The sequence below is a fragment of the Nothobranchius furzeri genome, chromosome 1 (assembly GCF_043380555.1).
Source record: "Nothobranchius furzeri strain GRZ-AD chromosome 1, NfurGRZ-RIMD1, whole genome shotgun sequence".
In the NCBI taxonomy this organism is placed as follows: Eukaryota; Metazoa; Chordata; class Actinopteri; order Cyprinodontiformes; family Nothobranchiidae; genus Nothobranchius; species Nothobranchius furzeri.
In genome coordinates, this window is record NC_091741.1 from 48,579,438 (window position 1) to 48,603,128 (window position 23,691).

Sequence of the window (23,691 nt, forward strand, 5' to 3'; positions counted from 1 at the left end):
GTGAGTCACATCACAGCTGAGCCTCAGTGGAAGAAGATGGCCGTGACTTTTGTCTGGTAAGAGCATTGCACAGGGAAGCAACAAATTACACTTTAATAGATGGATCACAGTATGAAGTAATAATATGCCCGGTATTGGAGGTAGCACAGTTTACAGCTCTGGTGTTACAGTTTTTCATCCAGGAGGTTAAATAGATGATGAGCTGGGTGAGATGAGTCTTTTAAGATATTTTAATACTGCTAATAATGCATTTAAATTGCAACAGAAAAATCAAATTTAATTCATGTTGTCCATAGAATGTCTAATCTAGAAAATGGTAGTTCAACTTTTATTATAGCTCAAAAAATGAGAAGAACAGATGAAGAAGACTGGTGTTCTCCGTAAGACTTTTGGGAGACAGAAACTCAATAGACCTTCATTCCTGATGAACCATTCTCCAATAAACTAACACAGAAGAAAAAGGGAATTGAGCTACTTTGTTTTCCTTTCGTTCTACCAGTGACAGAAAACAAAACCATCTATTCACTGGGAGCAGGAGCAAGAAGAAGAGGGGACGCTGTCGCTGTGCCAGCAAGCTTTTACTCACACAAGCTGCTTTTTGTTGCTCTAGTCTTTAAACTTATTTGCTTGTTATATCGGCACATACTGAGTGTTTTCTTTGCTTTTTTCCCCTTCCTTGTCCCTTCTGTTTCCACTCCATCCTCATTAAGCAAACCTTGTTTCAGAGTCTCCAGTCCAACTGCTGCAATACATCATCAAATATAGAATTCCAAATGTATAGGCTGTATATATATATATATATATATATATATATATATATATATATATATATATATATATATATGTATGTGTGTTGTTTGTGAGAAACGATTCATGCCAAAGAAAGCAACCACTGATGTTGTTTTGATGATGAACACTTGGTTTTTATCTTGCGTTATTTGGTCCTTATTTGTTTTTCTTTGTGTAAATGTGTTGTACACTCATTTAATCAATACAATTGTAGTGGTTTCTAGCAGGAATGAATGCACTGTAAGTCGTTCTCGGAGGGCAAAAATGACTGGTGCACCATTTCTAGGAACTAGAAGTGAGTCACATCACAGCTGAGCCTCAGACAGCAGCTTTTGGAGTCTTATGTCCTCCTATTTGGTCATCTCACCTTGCATTGGATAACAGCAATGCAACTCTACCACTGACTTGCAATGTGGATATTTTAGCTCCACAAACAACTTAAGCCTGGAGGAGTTATGCTGTGTGGTGGAGTTGCTAATGCTAACGGTTAGCTTCTAATAGTCGAGAAGTTCTCTGCTGTTTCCTGGACGCTAAACCAACAACAACCTTCCCCGTCGTGAGTCAAGATGGATGAATCCATGCATGTTAATTAAGAGTGTGATGTAGATCTGTCAGGCTTTTCTAATCCTAGAGTTTCACCTTCTATTTTCTGTCAGAAGCTAATGCTGGAGCTAGGTGTAGGAGACTATTTTCATGTTCAGCCTGCATGAAAAACTCAGAGTGACCAATTATAATCAGAAATAATAAAAAAAAATGTTTTTCTGGAGTTCTAGACCTTTAATGAATTGCTATTTTACAGTATTTTCAAAGAAAAACATCAAATGTAACAAATGCATATAAATATATGTTTGGTTATTTTACAGGTTCTGTAAGATAACTTTTTGAAAAACATTGAACACATTTTTGATTCAAAGGTTTAAAGCAAATTATAGTTTGTGCAGAAATGATTGATTCGCTTTATGAGAGCACGTTAGTTCCACTGGTGTAGAAATACACACCAAAGATGATCATGCGTGTCTATGTATAACTTGCCTAATAGCTGCATGGTAGGATGTCATGACCTTCCTTTTCTACTTTCCCAGGCTGGCTCTCGTTACTCTGTACTTTATCTGAACCTGACCTTTGACCTCCATGTGGGAAAAGGGGGGCCAGGGGTTCAAATATCACACCAGGGATCGGTTACATGTAATATTATTTTTCCCATCTTCCTCCTTCACCAATTTCCTGTGTTCCTGTCTTCCCACTTTAGCACAGAGCGCAGGAGGAAACTTTGTACGTATGTCTCTCCCTCTCTGTTCCTTTCTTTTATCAGTTTGTCTCCCGCCATTCTTTCTCTTTTTGATGACTCTCTTCTTTTCTTTTCTCTTCCTTTTCTGTCTGGAATGCACTGTTCAGAAGCAGCTGAGTGAAAGAATGTTGTTGTAACAAGCCCATACACAACCCTGAGGTAGGGAGGATCCTTGCACACGCTCTCACACATGCACACAATCTGCATCTTTCCCTCACCCTTGTGTTCTGTTTTATTTTGAGGTGTGTGGAGGGAGAGCAAGAAAACGTATGCATGAGAGCTGGGGAATATCAGGTCTGCAAGCACACACAGAGGACGTGAGCCTGCCTGTTGTAGTGACATGAGGTGAAAAGTCTGCCCTCAGGCTGCATGAATCAGTGGCAGGTTGCACAATGCTATCATGGCTCCTCCTTTATTGGGTCCATTAAAATAAATCATAACGCAACTAGTCTGGTTAAAAAATATATGCATAGACACCGTTGGCTCTGTATTCATTTCATGCATTTGTACAACTTATTTTACTTCCATTAATCTCTACTTCTTCTTCTTGGGAGAGAGGTCCTACCTCAAGTGGAGGAGTTTAAGTATCTCTGGGTCTTGTTCACGAGTGAGGGTAGGAGGGATCGGGAGATCGACAGGCGGATTGGTTCGGCGTCTGCAGTGATGCGGACGCTGAGCCGATCTGTTGTGGTGAAGAGGGAGCTGAGCCAGAAAGCCAGGCTCTCGATTTACCGGTCGATCTACGTTCCAATCCTCACCTATGGTCATGAGCTTTGGGTAATGACCGAAAGAACAAGATCGCGGATACAAGCGGCCAAAATGAGTTTCCTCCGTAGGGTGGCCGGGCTCAGCCTTAGAGATAGGGTGAGGAGCTCGGACATTCGGGAGGGACTCGGAGTAGAACCGCTGCTCCTCTGGATCGAAAGGAGCCAGTTGAGGTGGTTTGGGCATCTGGTCAGGATGCCTCCTGGACGCCTCCCCGGGGAGGTGTTTCGGGCATGTCCTGCCGGCAGGAAGCCCCCGGGTCGACCCAGGACACGTTGGAGAGATTACATCTCCAATCTGGTCCGGGAACGCCTTGGGGTCCTGCCGGAGGAGCTGGTGGAGGTGGCCGGGGAGAGGACGGTCTGGAGCTCCCTAGTTGGGATGCTGCCCCCGCGACCCAGACCCGAATAAGCGGAGGAAGACGACGACGACGAGATAATCTCTGCTTCTGTTATATAAGTATTTTTATATGATTTACCCATTATCATCTTCTATAAATCATGCAACACTCATCCAATTATGGGTGAAAAGGAGCATGCACAATTACTGTACAGCTGCTGAAATAAACTAACTCACTGCAAAGCTTTGCTGTGAAAATCCAGTTAAAAGTAGCCTTTCAGAGCCATCCACACCCTGGGATCTGTGTGGTTTTCTGTTGGAAGTCTAGGGCCATGACCTCAAGAACAATGTAAAAATATCCCATCTGTTTATGTTTATTTATTTAGCAGACGCTTTTATCCAAAGCTACTTACAATTTATAACCTATAGGGCATGTTGTGATCTGTGGGGGAAACCAGAGTACCCGGAGGAAACCCACGCATGCATGGGGAGAACACGCAACTCCACGTAGAAAGGCCGCAGCTGAGTTTTGAACCTGCACCCTTCATGCTGCGAGGCAACAGTGCTAACCACTGCGCCACCATGCAGCCCAATCTGCACAGTCCACTTCCATGAAACCACATCCACTGTTAAAAGATGGCATGTGCTTTTGTGTAAGCACACACACACACACACACACACACACACACACACACACACACACACACACACACACACACACACACACACACACACACACACACACACACACACACACACACACACACACACACAGGAGACAAAAAGTGTGAATGGATGACAAACATTTTGGGGCGTGTTTGGTTTAAGGAGAGTGGCTTCATTAAGGTGCACACCTAAATTGAGGGCAAAAGTGTGTGTGAGAGAGAGTGTGTGAGTGCAGAGTGGACATGTTGGTGATGTGGCACTGTGTTTGTGTGTGTTGTGATTGTGAGCAACAGCCTCAATGTGGCCATTCCCCCAGCAGCTTGCAGTCAGCCTGTCAGCCTCCGGTGACTGCTCTCTCTCTCTCTCTCTCTCACACACACACACACACACACACACATATGTCTCGATTAGCCATGATAATAATCATTACCTCACTATGAGTATTCCTATAAACATTTATTAATTTATGGATGTTTAATTTCTTTAGTAATTTTCTCCATTACAGGTTTATGTCCTCACAACATGAGTAATCCACACACAAACACACATTCGCTGACACAGACAGGCTCCAGCGGTTGGATGCTCTGTCAGATTTAGACGCATAATTACTGTTTTAACTTTTGAGAACCATGTGTTTTCAAGTATATGTGTTCTGTCTCTGTGTGACATTTGCAACTTAAAAACAAGTCTGTTTATCTGTTTAACACATTTATGGCGGTGATACAAGTAAATAATACTCCTGCTTGTATATAGATGTCAGGTTTTGAGTTTGAAGATAGAAAAGAAGTCTCTCATCTCATTTTACAAATCAGCCAATAAGGTGATGTGAACAGGATGCTTCAAGAACAGTCCAAAGTCAACTCTAGCTTGGTAAGGATAGTTTACTGTCCACTAGCACCACCTAGTGGACAGTATAGGGTTTAACGTGTTACGGTGGTCTAGGGAGTAGAAAAAGGGATATTTATCAAAATAAATGTATTTTACATCTTTATAAAAGCAAATACTGAAAACATGTCTTTAAAAATTAAAACATAAGCTATTAGCAGCATCAATTACCTTACCCTTTCATTGATTACCATACTTAAAATCACTAAAAGGAAGATTTTTTAAATGTCTTCTAGTAAAACATTTCATATTTCACTGCTACATTTTTTTCATCTAAGTTTAAGTTTGTACTCTTTCTTTTTATAAGGGAAATTCAACCTCATTACAAATGTAATGCTTTTTTTTTTACTATTGATAAAGAAGACATAATCATTTCAGGCAAAACTTCATTCAATAAATTCACAATCAGACAATTTTTTGAATTATTTTAATGATATGAAAAAAAAAAGCCTTTTGACAGTTCTCTCCAATAATTGGATTTGGAAAAACTCCTGCAATCTAACACGCACAAATTATAAAACTTCAAAAATACACATAATTTAAATAAATAAAAGTCTTGACATATTAAACCCACAACAAACACAGAATACAGAGCAATTAAAATAATTTAACTTGAAACACAAGAATTTCTGTATCAACAATTGAAAAAGATTAACACATGAAATCAAGTATAAGGAGGAAAAAAAAGACTAGTTACAGGAAGGAGGGTCTCTTATGCAATTCTACTCACATGTGCTTTGAATCAATTTAAGTTCAAGTAAAAATGATTTACTACAAAAACATGTTCTCATGAGGGAGGATTTTTAGACTTTTATTCAGTTTTTGTCCTTCGAACCCTGAGCATCGTGTCATGGCTCTGGCATTAATTAATAAGACACTCTAGTTGAAGGACACACACACACACACACACACACACACACACACACACACACACACACACACACACACACACACACACACACACACACAGGATTTCAACCTGAAGTAGGTCTTTATCTCTAAAAGAATGTAAAAGTATATAAAAGGAGCTTTTTATCACAGCAGTAACTATTGTATCATTATTGTTTTTGTTCTTCATGATTCTTGTTTGCTTTGAAGCTGCAGGGTGATTTCAGAACTCTGGGTCAGACAGAAACAGATGTAGGATTAATTTTCTACTACATTCAACCAGAGGTGATATTTATTGTCCAAATATGTGCATCCACAATATTACATGCTATGTTCTTTGAAAGATAATTACTTTGCAAAACAATTACTCAGATGCATTTTTGTGCCAGGTGCTACTTCATGGCCAACATTTATTTACAAACTAAAAGAATTTCACAATAAATGCATAAAGCAGGCATGACATACCCGTGGCTTCAGGTGCCTCATCAGGCGGAGAATTGGAGTTCATTCCATACTTGTCGCCAAATATCTGCACCAGCTGGTCAAAAAACTTGCACTCCTGTTTGTCTCCCCTGCAGAAATGATGCAACATCAGTAAAAAAGTCACGCCTCAACACCCACAGTTATGAAATCATGCAGCTTCAACAAGAGTCGATTGTGCTTACTGTCGTCCTTCCAGGAAGTGTCTGAAGTTGGCCCTGAGCCTCTTTATCCTAGACTGACACTGATCGGGAGTGCGCACGTAGCCCTGGCTGGCCATGGCCCGGGACACCTGTTTGTAGATTTGTTTGTTCTTGGCAGAACTCTTCAGGTTCTCCTGAATCTCCTCGCTCCCCCAGATATCCAGGAGAGTCTCGGTTTCTGTGTCGCCCCAAGCCAGCTTCGTGCTATCAGCTGCCCACTGGCTGCCTGAGGAGATGAAAAACAAATTTTATCTATACGAAACAGAGCAAAGTTATTTATATACATCTGCTTAAATATGAAATGGCACTTCAAGTTTCAGAAATTTTACAAAACTTTATAACTAAAACCTGCATTTTAAAACAACTAAAATAATGATCAACAATCACTTTTAATTAAAAAGACTTTCAAGAATGAAAAACACAACTAAAGGGATAAAGATGCACGTTGCTGCTGTATAAATAAATCCCTCCAGTTGCAGTTGTATCAGCTGGAAGATTGAGAAAACTCTAAATGTTTGGCCTTTCACCAATAAGGTCCATCACTTCCTGTTTTATTTTGAAATGCTTCCAATTTTTATTCAAATTTGTAAATTTAATTTGGATTTGTGAGCTCAACTGTTTACAGTTCCTGCTTCACAGCATCTTTACTGGGTAATTTCACTGCATTAGTCTAGTGTTGATGTGAATCGGGTTTTAACAGGTCAGACTAGCAGACCTGAAGAAGACGCCCAAACAGATGATTATATTGTAGTGAATCCTAATCGGTGCCATTTGCACAATAATCCCCTCCCTCTTTCCACAACAGAAAAAAGTTTCTATATTTTGGTTTCCAGCGTAGTTTTACTTTTCATTTGGTCCTGTTCCTGAGCACAGTCGTCCGACTCTTCTGCGGCCAACGTTTCTGCGACAGACTCGTCCACCTTCACCTCCCTCCTGAAGATTTTATCCATCTCGTTGAAGAATTTAAACTCTTCCCTACATTTAAAGAAAATAATAATAGAAAAAAACTGTTAAATCAAAGGCAGCTACAACATGAACAAACTTGTGGTTAAAATAATTGGGATTGACTAACTTTTCATGGACAAAGCCATATTTTAGGCGTTTTATGCGGGTGTAGCACTGCTCTGTGGTCCTTATGAATCCGTGGATGCTCATCTTTTCTGAGATGTACTCAAACACGTGTCGGTTCTTCAGGCAGCCCCTCAGGGTGAGCTGGACGTTGTCCTCTCCCCAGATCTCCAACAGCGTGCGAGTCTCCTGGTCTGACCAGGGCATCTTTCTGCTCATGTCAGTCAGGAGGTGGCTTGTTGATGGCTGCTCGACTAAAACAGGAAACCAGAGTTTTATTGAGTCAGTGCTCAAAAATGCAGCACGACTCTCTAAAGCTGGGCGGACACTGTGCGACTTTTTCACTCGTAGCACTCAGCTTCAGCTCAAACTGTACGACTTCCTCGCAGGGCAGATCTCATGAGTCATGTGCTGACACTGTACGACCCAGTTCTCGGATGCGACCTGACTGCTCACACTGCACGTCTGGTAGCAACACGTCAGACCTAAAAATATGCTAAAAATAGCAGTTTTTACTCAACACGTCAAGACTTTTTTGTTTTGCCTGTTGTCCTTCGGGAGTGCTGCAGGAGGACACACAGGGATTTATGGGGTTGGATGAGGAAAACGAAATAAAGAAAGTAAATCTGTGTTTTGTGATAGTTTAATTTGACATGAACACGACAAACACGCTTTCTTGACAATCTTTGAAAGTAAAAAAACGTGTAGAAATAAAAACGAACAGCGTGTGTTATTAGGGAAATAGCGGGCGAGCGGCGTTGATGCAGGATTGTGCATGCGCCGTGAGCGGTTCTGATACAGTGCGATACCCTCATGAGGGACGAGCAAAATATCAAACACACCAGAAGTCCGTGCGAGCTCACGATTGCTGATCAGTAGCCGGTCACGTGGTGTTAATCACCTCTCGTAACCCCCTGTATACTACACGACGCTCAGCGCAAAATTCGCCCCGATCTTGTGGATTCTCGCACGAGTGGAAAATCGGCTCAAAAAAGTGAAAAAGTCGCACAGTGTACGCTCGGCTTAAGGCGGGGCCTTTCAGTCCAGGCCCTGAGGGCCACTGTCTGCCTCCCCACCCATTCCACCTTCCTCAGGATCCACTGATTTCCCTCTTTCCTATTCATTCTCTCTCTTTCTTTACATTTTTTATCACAATTGTCTATTTTTTTGCTCATTTTAAATATATTTTTAACCATTTTCTAAATTATTTTTTATATTTTTACATTTTTTGTTTTTGTGAAGCGCCTCGTGATTTTTATCTTGAGAGGCGCTACAGAAATGATATTTTCTTCTTCTTCACGTTTTTATGTTTCCCTGCACCAACTCAGCTGGTTTGAATCAAATGATGATTAACAGGCTTCTGAACATGCTGAAGAGGTCATTCAGCAAGAGGCGGATAATATTTAAACCTACACAAAACCGGATCAGCATCCAAGATGGGCTCTAATGTAGCTTCAGCTGCAGAAACGTCTGCATCAGCAATTCCTGAGTCATCACCGAGAACCGGGGCGAGGAGGTTGAAGTATCGAAACGCTGCAGGGCGCCCTCCATTTCTGGAAAACACAAAGTCTTAGTAAGCAGAACAGGAGCTAAGTGGAAGAGCTCCACTACTAATCTGTTTAATTTACCTGCGATTGTTGCAGTAACGCCTGTATGTCTTCTTCAGCCTTTTGATTCGACACTGGCACTGCTCTGCTGTCCTCAGGTAGCCCAGGGTGGCCATTTTCTCAGCAATCTCTGCAAATATGTGCCCGTTACGGACGCAGGTCTTCAAGCTGTGTTGCACATCATCAGCAGCCCACACCTCAACGAGAGCGACCGTCTCTTCTTCTGTCCACGGTGCGTTTAAGCTGTCTGTGACTCCTGCAGGTAGACAAAGGCATGAAAACCATGTCTCCTCCAGAAGGGCGTAGATGTGTAACAGCATCCTGATGGTACCTGGATCCGGTTCTGTTTGTTCGTCCCGTTCATCAAACTCATCAACAGAAACGGCCTCCTGTCCCAGGATTCGCTCCAGCTGGTGGTAAAACTTGTAATCGACTTTCCTTCCACATCTAACAAAAATACAAACATTTGTTTTGAGTTTATAATAAAAGGGTAAAGCACAGAAACAGAAAGACTGATCTCACTTTTTCCGGTCGTAGCACTGCCGGAAGTTGATCCTCAGGGACTTGACTTTGGAGCGGCACTGCTCGGGTGTTTTAGAGAAGCCCCGATCGTGCAGTCGGTCGGCAATCTCGGCATAAACACGACCGTTGTGGATAAAACCACGGAGCGACTTCTGAACTTCCTCCTGGCCCCAGATCTCGATAAGCGCCAGGGTCTCCTGGTCTGACCATGAGCTGGAGGCTGGTCTTTCTGTTGACACCGGGGTCTCTAACATCAGAGACAAAATCTGTCAGCCCTAGCCCTCCCCCTATACTAACCGTCACAAGCAATCATTAATGTTTAATTAGATTAATTAAATTACAGCACATTTACTTTAATCTTGTCGCCTCTTTTTGATTAATTTCATAAATTACAAAAGAAAATAGAAGACTTAAATATATCGAGTAAAAAGCTGTAATGCAAGTAAATGAAGTTTGTTTGCAAATCCTATTTCTTAATTTTGGATTAATTTAATGATTATTAATTAAATTGTTTACTAGTTTGTTTGAAACATCAGAAAAAGAAAGTAAAGCACAAAGTGATCCAACTCTAAAGCTGACTTTGTCCAAAACTGAAAAATGAAACAGAAAACACAAGTAAATAAGCAGCCACGTAAACACAACTTCACACCTGTTTCCGCTGCAGATTCTTCGTTGGAGTCTTCTGATATCTCGATGGAGTCCGTCACCACGGCGGCCGACGTTGACGGCTGCTTTTCCAGAATTTGCTCCAGGAGGTCGTAGAACTTAAAGTCGACGTGATCCGTTCCAGAAAGGCTGTGGAGGTTAAAGACATGAGCGCACGCAGCCGGCTGGCGGCGCAGAAACCGAGACGAGAGTTTAAACTTACCTCATGTTTTCTTTACACTGGCGGTAGTTAGCCTTCAACCGTTTGATCCTGGTGTGGCACTGATCTGGGGTGCGAGAGTAACCGTTGGCGTTGAGTTTCTCCGATACCTCGGTGAAGACGTGCCCGTTGTGCGGGTAGCGCCTCAGGCACTGCTGGACCTGAGAAAAAGAGCAAAAGCCTCAAATATTTTCTGAATGACACAAACAATTCTGGAAAATCTGGTTTAAGAGTCGTAAATGTTGGATGATACCTGTGTGTCACCCCAAATCTCCAGCAGGATGATGGTCTCTTTGTCCGACCATGGCACCTTCTTACGGTCCTCCTGAGCTCCCGCAGCCAACTCTATAGGAAAACAAAGAAAGTTTATTACTGGATCTATTCCACCTCTGAATGACAGAGTTGAGAGCTGTGTAACAGTGTGTTAAATTATTCTAATGCAGGGCTTCCTCCAGAAAATGAGTGCGGCTTTGGCCGTTGGGGGAGGGGTCTCTCGCTCCGTCCCGCGGCGCTCTGTGAGAGCGAGAGTGGGGGGGTTGCACAAGTTCCGCTGCTGTTTCTCACCGGTATCAGCTGATGGTGGACTCTAGTTTCGCTGCGCCATTCGTGTCAGCGGACACGGTAGGGTTGGGGAGGGGGGCGGGGCATGATGCTTAGCCTGGCGGGCCGCCAGGCTTATAAAGCGCTGGGGGAAACCCTGCTATGTGGAACACTTGTTCTGTTTGCTTTACCCATCTCCTGGTGGCTGGGGGGAAGAAAGTCGCTCTCTTCTCCCTTGGCTGACATTTCTTCCATCTGGATTAATGACTCAAAGCCCTTCACTAAAATTCTTCCCAGCTCGTTGTAGAACTTGCATTTTACTTGCTCTTGTCCCTTCAAACTGTAAAATATAGAAGATGGATGATCAGTTATATGAAAATCTTAAAAGAAGAAGACTTTTAAGGATCTTTTGTAGTGTACTTGTTTTGGTAGCACTGCCTGAAATTTGATTTGAGCCTCTTCAGCCTGGTCTGACACTGTTCTGGTGTTCTGGAGAAGCCCAGAGAGGCCAGCTGACTGGATATGAGGGAGAAAAGGTGCCCAGTTCGGTTCACTCCTCTCAGATCCTGCTGCATCTTGTCGGCACCCCAGACGTTGATCAGGGCCAGAGACTCCAGGTCTGTCCACGGCACACTTCGAGTTCCTTCAACACAAACATTGACAACCTTTGAAAATGCCTGGCAAATTAAAGGTATGGGACACTTCCTTAATCAACACATCTGCAGTGGTCTGTAGTCGGAATTAATGCTTTGCAAGTCATACTCGGGGGGGAGCTCAGACGCACTTATTTCAGAAACTGGCAGAATGCCACATCAGGGGGAAGCTTAACACGGCAGGATTTGAAGTAGGGCTGTCGCGGTTGAGGAATTCCTCCTGCGGTGATTCAGGGTGGCTTAATATTGCGGTGTGCGATATTATTGCAGCCCTTTTTTTATTGCAGTACTATCTAAACATAATGTTTACACATTTAAAAAAGGTTAAAAATTGCCGTGTCTTCTTTTATAACACTTTACTGAATGCAGATCAAAGGGCAGTAACAACACAGATCGCAGTAACGTTTGTTTCTCCGACAGTCGGAGTCCGACTGAACTTAAAAACAACAAAATTCAGGAGAAGGTTAAACTTTTAAAGGCAAATTTGGCTGCAGCATCTAACAAATAAGAAACAAGTCCCCATTTTGTTTAGTTGTTTAAAATCAAGCATAAAAAATTACATGTACCGGGCGCGCGCGCGCCGGGGGGAGGGCGCACTATCATTTCACTTTCACACACACAAATGACGGTGATTTATAGCTCGGTCACGTCCTTGTTACCTACAAGGAAAACCAGCATGTTAACCATATACGGTTTGAGAGAGGATCTGAGAGGGGTGGCAACATTTCCAGCAACACTGAAAACCCTCTCAGATGGAGCGCTCGTTGCACTAACGCACACGTACTTGCGTGCGACTGGCGGGCAAAGGGAATCTCTCCCGCTTGTTGCTCCACCATGTCAGGGGGTTTCTTTAGGGTGGATGCGTTCCTCCTGCAGGTAGCGAGTGAGCTCCAGCTCGGCTCAAACTCTCTTCGGGACGGCTGCAGAAGCAGTGCTTGTCCGGGACTTCAGCAGGTCTCCGAGCGTTTATTATTATTTTTTTGCCGCTGGTGGCAGCTCTGTCTCGGCCAAGGACTCTGGCTGCGCAGCAGCTGACGTACTGAAAACCAAAGTGCTCCCAAAGGAGCGAAGTAACGTTTCGTTTTGATACCAGTGCAGCCATCCTTCTCAACATGCATCATTGTGTTGAACCAAGTTCAGTAATCGCGGTGGCCCATGATGCAGCGCGGTGGGCTTCTTCATATTGCGATATTTCATTTTTGCGGTTACCGCGACAGCCCTAATTTGGAGTCTTACTTCCTGAGTTTTGGACATCTTGCCTCTGATTGGCTAACAGCAACACAACTCTACCACTGGCTCCACTTGCTCTGCGACATGGATGTCCTATCTCCACAAATAACACAATCCTGAAGGACTTCTGCTTTGTGGTGGAGCTGCTAATGCTAATAGTTAAAATGACCCTTACTTGTATAGCGCCTCTCAGAGTAAGGACTCCAAAGTGCTTCACACTACAGTGTACCATTCATCCATTCACAAACACACATTCACACACTGATGGTGATGAGCTACAATGTAGCCACAGCTGCCCTGGGGCACACTGACAGTTGCCCTTCTACTAGTTAAGGGGGTTCTCTGCTGAAGCAGAAGATAGGTGTAGGAGACTATTTTCATGTTCAGTCTGCATGAAAAACTCAAGAGTGACCCATTCTAATCAGAAATAATCATTAAAAACGTCTAAAGGTTTTTAAGAATCTGCATTAACTGTTAGTCGACCATACCAAACTACTAAAGTTGAGCTTTAGTGACATCTAGTGACAATTTTGTGACATTGTACCAATTTCCATTTGGCCAGTTTGTCCCACGAACTGCAAGTCCTCATCTCCGTCTTTGGACTCTTCCTCGTCGGCGACTTCCTCTACGTCGTAGGTCACCTCAGGAACAGTGGAGGGAGCTGAGAAGATGAGGATCTGCTCCAGCTTGGAATAAAATTTGTGTTCTTGCCTCGAGTTCCCTCTAACAAAAGACCAAGAATGGATAAGAATTCTAGACAAAGGTTACTCCAACATCCCACGTGTGAAAAGATAAAGAGCACAGCTACCTGTGGCTCTGGCGGAAGCACTTCTTCAGTCGTTTGATCCTCGTCTGGCACTGCTCCACCGTTCTCATGTAGCCCCTCTCGGCCATCTTCTGCGCAATCTGAGTAAATATGTGTCTGTTTTTTAAGCAGCCCTTCAAAGCTCGCTGCATGGAGTCCTTGCCCCAAATGTCAAGCAGGTGGAGTGTCTCCTCGTCTGACCAGGGAACCTTTGAGTCCATTGGAACTGGAAAAGTGCGTTCCTGAGTGTCTGAAATCAGACACGACGCGTCAGTAGACATCTGATGAACAGAAAGAAATCGGAAGAGAAACATGACAAACCTGTGTAATCCCCCCATATGGAGATCAAAGGAGATTCGCTTGAGTTCTCGCCATCCACAGATGAATCCCTGCAAAGGTTAGAAAGGAAATGAACCCTAAATGAGACGTGAACGCCACACAAAATGTGATGTGAACTGAATAAAACAGTAGCAACAGCAAATATCTCACAAGAAAGCCGAAGCCTCCACAGGTTGCTTAGCAGGAACGTCCACCCCTCCACTTCGCTTCCTCTTCCTCAGACTGGTCGATAAGCTGAGGTTGCTTGCTTCTGAGTCGGTGTCAGCAACCTCGTTAGACATGGTGAGGTCTATCGTGTCATCACACGAGCGTGTGGAGTTGTGTACGCTCCAATCCTGGGATGCATGTGCTCCTCGGGCCTGCAGGTGCCTGCTTCCAGGGTCCCTCTCCTCCCTCAGTTTTTGCCTCGCTGAGTCGAAGCTCTTCGTGCTCGGGTTCTCCAGGACGATGTTGCTGCTGGGAGCACTGAGAAATGCTGCTTTATGATCTGGATGGGTGGAGTCTTTAAGAGTCTGGGAGCAGGAGGCTGTGTCCGAGGCCGGTCTGGCCCCGGGAGGCAGCGACAGGGAGGACAGAATGCAGTCATCCATTGGCAATAATCTTGATTCTAAATTTCAGAATAAAAATAAACTAATTACAAAAAAGAATCAATGAAAATGTAACAAACATGATTAATGCATCTTCACATTAGCTCATAATTATTCCACGCCAACATGAGCTGATTTGAGAAATATTAAACTCAGGAACCAGAATTTAGAAGCTCTGGAATAAATAAAAACGTTAAAAACATTACAAGCTGGCAAAAGGAGAAATAGGTTTAGCCATCAGGAAGATTGGATGGTGTTAACCACAAGCGCCTGTAGCCGTACCCTTTTCTTCAAAATGGCCGAGGCTCCTGTGGTGCTCCAGCACACCCTTCATGTCGTCTGGTGGGAAAACAGATTGTAAACAGTCGTGTAGAACCGACGGAGCGTCTGTGAGAAAAGCTGCCAACTGAGAAAAAAGATTAAGTTACCATCTTCATCAAGCCTGTTATTAGTCTAAAATGTTTTAATGCTGCAGTTGCAATAAATAACAGTTTAACTAGGATGGATGTACTTGTAGGCAATTATTAGGAATTAATGCAATCCACGTTCAAGAAGAAAAGAATATCCTTATTTATGAGATCGACACAAATTTGGTTTTGTGTTTTTCGCCAGTGACTGTTTGGTCTATTGGGACACCGTAGCAGCTGCACCCAGATAACCCCTCCCCCCATCACCTGAGCCCTTCTGCTGAACCTCTGCTCAAAGCTCAGTTTGGAACAATGTTAGAGAAAACTCCTGGAGCCACAGAATGCTACGTTAGCTAAACAACATGAGTCAGACTAATACAACTAGTATATTTAGCCACTGGGGTCTCAGATGGACTAACGATGTTTGAGTCTGAGGTTGTTTTCCAAGCCGTAGTTGAAGTAACACGACACCTGTGTGAAGTCTGGAACAGGCAGCAGCTCATCCAGCCTCGATATGAACTCCCAGACCAGCATCTCAAGAGCCGTGTCGTACTTTGGGCCAAAATATACAGGAAAGATTTCCTGCAAATGAGAAAGAGGGGAAAAAAGTTATCAAAGAGATGCATTCTGGGAGATCTGAATAAGCCAATGAGTTCACAGCTGCAGCAGAAGAGGGACGTCATTTTCTCACTGATGCACAAATAATAATGTTAATGACTGTAGAGTTTCATTAAGCCTCTAATCAATGCAAATACTCGAGACAAGAATGGGAATCTGTGTCTGTTCTGCAATAATGTCGTAAAATCTGCTGTTAAAGACGCACATCGACCTTAAGTTGAACAGATTCCTCAAGAGGTTGAGACCCTTTTCTCATGAACATTTAGTTGATCTGATTTTACTAAATACTTCCAACTGAACTCAGATCTATTGTGTTTATGCTTAGAGTCTAGGAGAAACCAGAAAATCTAGCCTCGTTTTGGAGGAGAAAAAACTGTTAAAAACAGCGATTCTAAAAGCTTTTCTTTTCAGCTGCTTTGAGTGAAGACAGAAGCAATCTCCAACCAAATCCAACCCAGTATTTTAAATCCAGACACATTCTTGAGCTTGTTTTCCAAAAACCAGAGACCAAACTGGAGCTGCTGAATCGCAGAGCTATGAGAGGATGCAGCAGGATTTTCCTTGAATTTTGGCCTTTAAAGTAATTTTCATTTTAATCACATTAGCTCTTCTGGATGAAAACCCTTCATTGTTGTTTTTTTGGCATTAGTCTGATTACATAAACGCTGCAACATGTGTAAGATCTGCATGATTTTTATGCTGAATGCATCCTCTTATAAAAGGTCATTCAAGGCTGTGGAATTCAAACCGTGACTGACTGGCATCTAAGCGTGTCCAGAAGACTTCAGCACACAATCAGCAGTGCTAAGGTGATGCAGAAGCTAGGCTACCATCAATATTCCTGAACAGGAATAGTTCAGCAGTCCCGTTTATCAAGCCTGCAGACTCCCAAAGAAGTACAATGCACAAAAGGAGACGTCTTACTTCGAAAAAATACTTCCTCTCTGAGGGATCCTCCAGTAACGAATGCACCAGCTCCACAAAGTTCACCTCCGACTCTTCCACCTGGTGTATCGTCACCTGATCAAAGCACACATAGAGAAGAGAATTTCAGCTATTCCGTTCCTGGCTAGAGCGGGAACAGTTTGTTTTCCAGGTAACTCACATGGTGATCCATTGCAGTGCTGACGGGAGCTTTGATTCTGTCCAGATGTGGCTGAATGGTCTGCATGTCCACCGGGTGTTCGCCTCGACAGAGCTCCAGGACCAGCTGGATGCACACACACACACACACACAAATCAAATCAAGGCTAGATGGAATGGTTAACTATTGCAACTGCACAAACATTTACACTAAAAAAATGAAATAAATAAACAAAAATTTGCTGTGCAGTTTTTAAAAGTTCAAAACTTCAAAAATAAAAAGAAACACTTGTTCTCTGTGTATTATAACAGGGAATGCTCCTGACCCTGGCTCTGAGTCCCAGGATGAGCTGAGCCCTCTGACTGTAGCTCATCAGCTCTGGGACCAGCTCCGTCACCATGGTAACAAACTCCTCCAGCATCCCGTAGTGATCCACGAGTCCCTGCTGCACAACCTGCCACACTGCAGCTGACAGAATCTGCAAGGGTGGAGCCAGGAGCCGCAGATAACGGACGGGAAGATCATTAGCTGAAGAGGTAGAGAATAAACAAGTCTCAAAAATCACAAACTTTGTTTATATTTTCATGTGAATCCCTATATTTTTTAAGTGTTTAGATCATTTCTGCATATCAGCTGGCAGGATGTTTAATTTTTGTTATAGTTACTCAAAAAGTAAACAATGAAAGCAACCATACAGTCAAATTGTAGATTATTATATTATTTGTACATTTAAATAACCAAAGCATGACATTTGGTTAAACATCAGGACCTGACAGTAAAAAAAAATCTAGGCTATCCAATTATCTCATTGCCATTTAAAAACAGAGTCCAGTAGGTTTTGACCCCCAAATAATAAAATATTATAGTTCATATATATATATATTTGGAGTTTAGAGGCATTTTTAAATCTATTTATTCTTCTGTGACAGCATCATACATAAATAAATGACATAAAATAAACAATGCAGTCAGATGAGTGTGAGCTGAACTGGTAGTGTGGATTTCCTGAGCCATAATAAACTTGCTTGTTTTTGTGTAGTAACTGTAGTAACACATCGTGTTTAAGATATCCACTGGATTATTTATAAACCACCCGACAGGATGCATGCTGGAACAGATTCTCTTTAAAAACAGTTTCATTCATTCAAGCGTCTAGCTGACACATCAGATGACAGCCAGGAGGCTCAGCATGCACAAGTAAACTTGTAAAATAAATAATGACATGCCAGAGCTGCTGGCAGTGACAACAGCAGCATCAGCCACAACAAACCCACACCTACTTCAGCTGACCCTTGTTACCAAGCTTCAAAGGCTGTTGGATTTCTGACAGAAGTCGACAGGGACAAGTTCATAAATATAACGCTGCGATCGATTAGCATGTGGCTCAGATAATTCAGCTAAAACCCGACGGCTGATCCACGAGGGGAGCAAAACAACCTCCACTTCCTAAACCACCCCAGGATAATTAGGAGAACAAAGCGGTTGTTTATATTAGCCGTTGAGGTCACGGTAGCTAATAACTGATGCCAACACACGAGCATGTCGGACAATTATAAAGCTGTAATTATTGTTTTTATGACCATTCACGCACCTCGGTTGCTTCCACTTTCAGTTCCGCGTGTTATTTCCATTTAGCAGCTGATAAAAATGAAGAAAAAATGGCCGGAAGTCGCCTTCGGGTTGTGGCTACAGGAAAAGAAAACGCGGACCTAGCATAAAACCCCCCGTTATTTTAGAAACATTCCTCTAATTTTTGATTAATACATCAACCACCTGCGACGGAATACTCATAAAATAAGAGTGCGGTTTAGCTAGACGCATGAACAGGCAGCTGGATTTCGTCTTTTACTGGAAGGGGAAAAAAAACAGAACAAAGGTTTCTGGTCTCATCCGCCTCGGTCCAGATCATGGCAAACCCTCTTTCCTGGTTGGTTGACGAAGACCGGATCGACCAGGCAGCTCAGGCACATGGACGCTAGAGGGCGCAATTTAACCATGATGGAAATGACAGTTCTTTTCCAGGATTTGAATCATTTTAATCAGTTCTCCAGCAAGATTCGGTTCATTCGGTCCTCAAACGGTTCTTATTTAACCTTATAATTAAGCCACAGTTATTATTATTATTATTATTATTATTATTATTATTAGTAGTAGTAGTAGTAGTAATCGCAATGTGTGCATACGTGAAGCATGAGTAACCACTGAAATAATGATAAATGAGATTGTTTATATAATGTGTAAGTTAAAGTGCAGTGGTGAAGTCCAATTCATTAGTGGATCTTTACCATCTCAGCCATGGCCATCTCCACCCTGAAGCAGTCTTTGTCCTGCAGAGCAGCAGCTGCTCTAAAACAGCCGAATGCACAAGCTGCAAGAATTTCAATGCATGACGTTTGCGTCCACACATAACTGTGAACATGAAAGATGGCAATTTATCATCAAAATGTAAATTTATTGTAAACAACACAAGACTTATAACATTCATTAACAGCTTGACTATATATAGCAAATAAAGGACAAGACAAATACACATCAGATAAAGAGGAATGAATGAATGTGACGAATAAATATCAATAAAGTTTCTGCTATCAAGTCCAAAGAAGTGAGCAAAGCCCATAGTAACAGCTGTTTGCCTTCCACCATTGTTACTTAGATCAGTGTGTCTGGACAAAAAAGGTATAAACTCTTAAAGATGACCAGGGTCTTGGTCCACATGGTCAAGCGTCATATGTTGGGGTAAGAAGGGTGGGTTAATGAGCATGTCCAGTGTATTTTGATTGGTAGAATAAATTCTACAGAGGAAAAAAAATAAATGATTTAATGCCAGATTTAAGTTTTCATAGGCAAAATGGATGCTCTAATTATCTATTATCTATTTGCTTTGTAAAAAAAACCCCACAATGTTAATCAACGATGAGCAAAATGTACAAAATAAATTAGATAAAAATGTGGAAAAACTAAATGTTTATTTTCGTGAACAAAAAAATTACATTTATTTTATTTGCAGAACAGTTTTTTTTATTTTGTGTCTTTTAAATTAGTAAGGTTATAGCATGCAGGCAAACATATTAACAGAAAATGTTTATTTGCTAATACTACATTCAGGGTTAACTACTGTCGTTATTTATGTTCAACTGCTGTAAAATATACACGACCTATTGGAAGGTTTCTGAAGCATTTTTGTGAATAGGGTGGATTTGGAAATGTTTTTCTCCTGCTTTAATTTGTTTCCTTTAAACCACATGAGTTTAGATATAACTGAAATTTCCTATTTATCTGAATAAACAAGGCTAAACAGAACCAACGTGTAATTTTAGCTTTTTGCCACCAGATGGCAAAAAATCCCTAATTTTTTATAAAAGACCATGACTCTAGAGCAGGGCTGGGGAACCCTGGTCCATTTCAACTCTGCATCATCACACCCGATTTCATTAGGCAGGTGATTAACAAGCTTCTGCAGTTTGATGAGCTGCAGAACAGGTGAACCAACCACTGAATCAGAAGTGTTGGGGCAAAGACATGCAGGATACCGGCCCTCGAGGACCAGCTGGGTTAAGCACTTTGATGCGACACAATACTGGTGTTTAACAATGTTACATTAATAACATTTCAATTTGTTTGTTTCTAGCTGAATAATGAGAAACCATTGTTAGGGCAAGTTCCCTTGTTGAAAACGCCACACATGTTATATTGTTTTAAGAATTCACCTAACATATTTTATAAGAAACTATTGTAACTTATAAATGTCGTTCCCTTTTCTCCTCCCGGGGAAATAAAAACAAAGATTATAGTTTTTCAGCTTCGCTGGGAAAAGGAAGCCAGAAGATTTTCTACAGACCTGGTGTAGTTCTAGCTTGTCGCCACTGGAGGGCGATAATACGCAGTTATTAGCGCTGTAGCTAGGAGAAAGTGTACAGTTGCGTGACGTATTCAGCGCGAGAAATTGGAAGTGTGGCGTTAGTGCGTGTGAGCTTTGGAATTCAAAAATTTTCAAAATCAAATGCATAAATAATACATCATGTAATATGTCTATTATTGACACCATTGATCGAAACTGTGAACATGCTAACATGCAGCCTCTTTTTCTTCTTCGGTTTTTGTCCGCCGTTTCTGCTGGACTTCAGTCACCATTTGGTGGCGATGTGGTAGCATTACAACAACAATCCAAGCAGGGGTCACTAACCTTTGTGAGGCTGAGAGCTACTTCACGATTACGGAGCCATACGAAGGGCTACCAGGTTGATTGATTTTGTCAGATGCACAATAGTGACCTTTGAACCAGAGTAGATTTGAGCTTAACTAAACTTAATGTATAATAAACACATTTTAAGGCTTTAAACATTAAAATTTCCAAATCTATATCAGTGCAACAGAGATTTAAAAAAAAGTCTTTCTCTTCGGACTTTTCCCTTCAGGAGACAATCATCTAGTCCTGTTGTCAGACTCGAAGACTGGGTTCGGGAGTAAGAGCTTTTATTACACAGACGGTTGGCTGAAAGCTGTGCTGGAGAGGCTGACGGATGAGGTCTGAGGAGGAAAGGTGGAGGTTTAGCTGTAGTAGCTTTGGAATGCTCTGATCATGGATCACGGTGGAACGATGACTGAGTGAAGAGCCGGTGTGGCGTCTTCCATATATAGACATGGAATGACGCAGGTGCAACGTGAAGGGAATCCCCGCGAGGGGCATGCTGGGTAATGTGGTCCAAGACGGAAGCCGGTCAGCTGGGAGAGCCCGGCCTGGGGGCTTGGACTCTGACACCTGTCTTCTGCATCCTCTACCCTCATACCAGCTGACTTCATGTCCTCTTTCACCACATTCATAAATCTCCTGTCCAACCATCTCAGTCTGACCTCTCTGACACAATCTGCAAAAGATATAAAGTGCTGTTCCCCCTGACGGACTCATTCCTGATCCTTTCCATCCTCCTCACTCTCGAAGAGAACCTCAGCGTCTTGAGCTTTGTAACCTCCTCCTATGTTGTCTGACTTGTCCTCATGGACCATCTGACATGGCTGCTCTCACTGCTGTCTTCTACACCTTTCCTTTCATTTTTGCTGAAACCTTTTTCACACACATCTGAAATTCACCCATTCAAATCTACTTCACATGCTTCTTCACCTCGTTTTCATCTTCTCTGTTGCTTTGGACCATAAACCCTAAGTCCATAAAGTCCTCTACCTTCTTTACTTCTACTCCCTGTAACATCACTGTCCCACTTCAAGTGTTCCCTCTCATTTGGATTCTGTCTTCTTTCCTTTGTTTTCCAGTACATATTTCCATCACTCTAGCTCTTCCTCTACCTGCCCCATGCTCTCACAGCGGATCACTATGTCACCTGCAAACATCAAAGTCCATGGAGACTCCTGTGTAACATCTCCCATCTGCCTGTCCATTACCAAAGCGAACAAGGAGGGGGTCAGAGCACCCCCCCCCCAAACTCCTCTGTAACTCCTACAGCACCCCTCACTGCTGTAACATGAGGAAGGAGCCGTTTCTATCCTCTAACAACTGTTCCCTTTTGACACGGTGCCAGAGTGCATGAAACAGCCTCAAGGTCATGCATTCGCTTCTAAACTGTTTACGTTCCAGCAATGAAGACAGAAGAATGAAGAATGAACTCTTTTCTTTTAATTAATCAAAGAACTCTATTTTAATAAAGCTAATCCATCAAAGTGTTAGTCAATAATGAGATGTGACTGACCTGTGAAATAAAAAATATTAATTACTTTATTATGATTCTATAGCAATAATAAGTACTGTGACTTTAAAGAGCAAGTCAACTCCTACCAGAGTCTAACTCCACTTCCACTTCATGTTTGAAAAATGCAACAAATGCTGTTGCCTGGCAGACCGAGAAGGCGGAGTTGCTAACAAATACACACACACACAGGCTCACGACAGCATTGTGACATCATAATGTACTAGTTTACATCATAGCTTACCTCTTAGCCAATAGCGGTGGCAGATTTTAATTTAAATACAGTGCAGAGTTTTTACCTGACAACGGCACAACACTGACAGTTTTAGGCAGAATATTTAAATTTTAACTAAGATGCACTGAAGTGCCAAATTATTGACGACACGTGTCTGCAGCACAATTAGACACTCGTTTATTTAGTTTATCAGCAAAAAAAAAAGTTTATTTGGGGGTGACTTGCTCTTTAAGGATTCCAACAGGACTCGTTTCACGTAGTGTTTAAAAGACATAACACATTCTTTTCACTGATCCAACCAGAATCTTACAGATCTGACGGAGGCGTGCTTCTGACGGTGTTTGGTAATTTTCATTCGATAATTAACCATAACATCCGAGGTATATAACGATGCCACGTCAGCTCTAACGCCAGTTCAAAGCGTTCCAGAGCAAGCGTCGGAGTGGCCAATCCGAACTTTAACTCTTCAACCGAAAGAACCACGTCAAGCTGGAGAAATCTAGTCGCTATAACAACCAGCGGCAACAACAGCTCCTTTCAGAATAACAGCTCCACCGACCCAGGCTGGGTCTGACCAGACGCCAGTAAAAGTGTCGTGTGCCGGAGGTGACTCAAGATGGGTCTGGTCGGAACCGCGACTTCTTCTACCAGCTTGGTTTCCAGAGAGGGTTCATTGGACCTCGGCATTCCTGATCTACCGAGGACTTCCACAAGGCAGGTAGACCCGGCTTGATGGTGTCTCATGCGGTTCTGAAACTAACCCAAGCTTATTTCAAAACAACATCTTCAGTTCCCGTCAGAACTAATCGCTTCTTCGGATTTGCTGGTTCTGATTACATCACATGTCATCCATTCACTGTCTCATCGATTTTTAGTTACACTATACATTTAGTTTAAAGTCCTTACACTGCCGTCTCACAGCTCTCATGTTCTTCACCACTCTAATACTTTTTGGTAACTCCAGACCTCCTTATGCTCCACAGCTCCTCTCTCAGAACCGTCATTAGCTTCTAACCTTCTCTACACTTCTCCTTTAGAATCATTGAAACAAAAGTAGTATTTACAGAACTCTTTCTTAGCATCAAACTGTTCTGCTGCTCACAGATGTTCACTAGCCTAGCTTCCACCA

General features: G+C 42.5%; 1 protein-coding gene across 2 annotated transcripts; it reads right to left on the reverse strand.

Annotated features, from left to right (window-relative positions):
- Positions 1–5,628: 5,628 nt before the first annotated feature.
- Positions 5,629–18,474, reverse strand: zgc:113263 (uncharacterized). 2 transcript variants are annotated; one of them, XM_015958436.3, is made up of 24 exons: positions 18,220–18,474; positions 16,954–17,156; positions 16,650–16,754; positions 16,469–16,564; positions 15,398–15,508; positions 14,802–14,925; positions 14,083–14,539; positions 13,915–13,982; positions 13,597–13,843; positions 13,333–13,511; positions 11,326–11,548; positions 11,097–11,245; positions 10,619–10,710; positions 10,369–10,526; positions 10,150–10,295; positions 9,501–9,747; positions 9,310–9,425; positions 9,000–9,234; positions 8,785–8,924; positions 7,376–7,625; positions 7,148–7,278; positions 6,286–6,529; positions 6,086–6,192; positions 5,629–5,851 (listed from the first exon to the last, which is right to left on the reverse strand). In XM_015958436.3, exons 1-24 carry the CDS (start codon positions 18,257–18,259, stop codon positions 5,844–5,846), a joined length of 3,876 nt encoding a protein of 1,291 aa, XP_015813922.3. In that variant the 5' UTR covers positions 18,260–18,474; the 3' UTR covers positions 5,629–5,843. The 2 variants fall into 2 exon arrangements, with proteins under 2 accessions (XP_015813922.3, XP_015813930.3); XM_015958444.3 differs by lacking the exons at positions 16,469–16,564; positions 16,650–16,754; positions 16,954–17,156; positions 18,220–18,474 and having other exon boundaries at positions 14,802–14,858.
- Between the last annotated feature and the right edge of the window lie 5,217 nt (positions 18,475–23,691).

Excerpts from the sequence above, each read along its gene's own strand:
- zgc:113263 (XM_015958436.3), bottom strand. The coding sequence starts at position 18,259 with ATGGAAATAACACGCGGAACTGAAAGTGGAAGCAACCGAG. Across the intron at positions 7,279-7,375 it reads TATGGCTTTGTCCATGAAAA|GGAAGAGTTTAAATTCTTCA; the intron begins GTTAGTCAATCC and ends CTTTAAATGTAG. Across the intron at positions 6,530-7,147 it reads GGAACAGGACCAAATGAAAA|GCAGCCAGTGGGCAGCTGAT; the intron begins GTAAAACTACGC and ends TCATCTCCTCAG.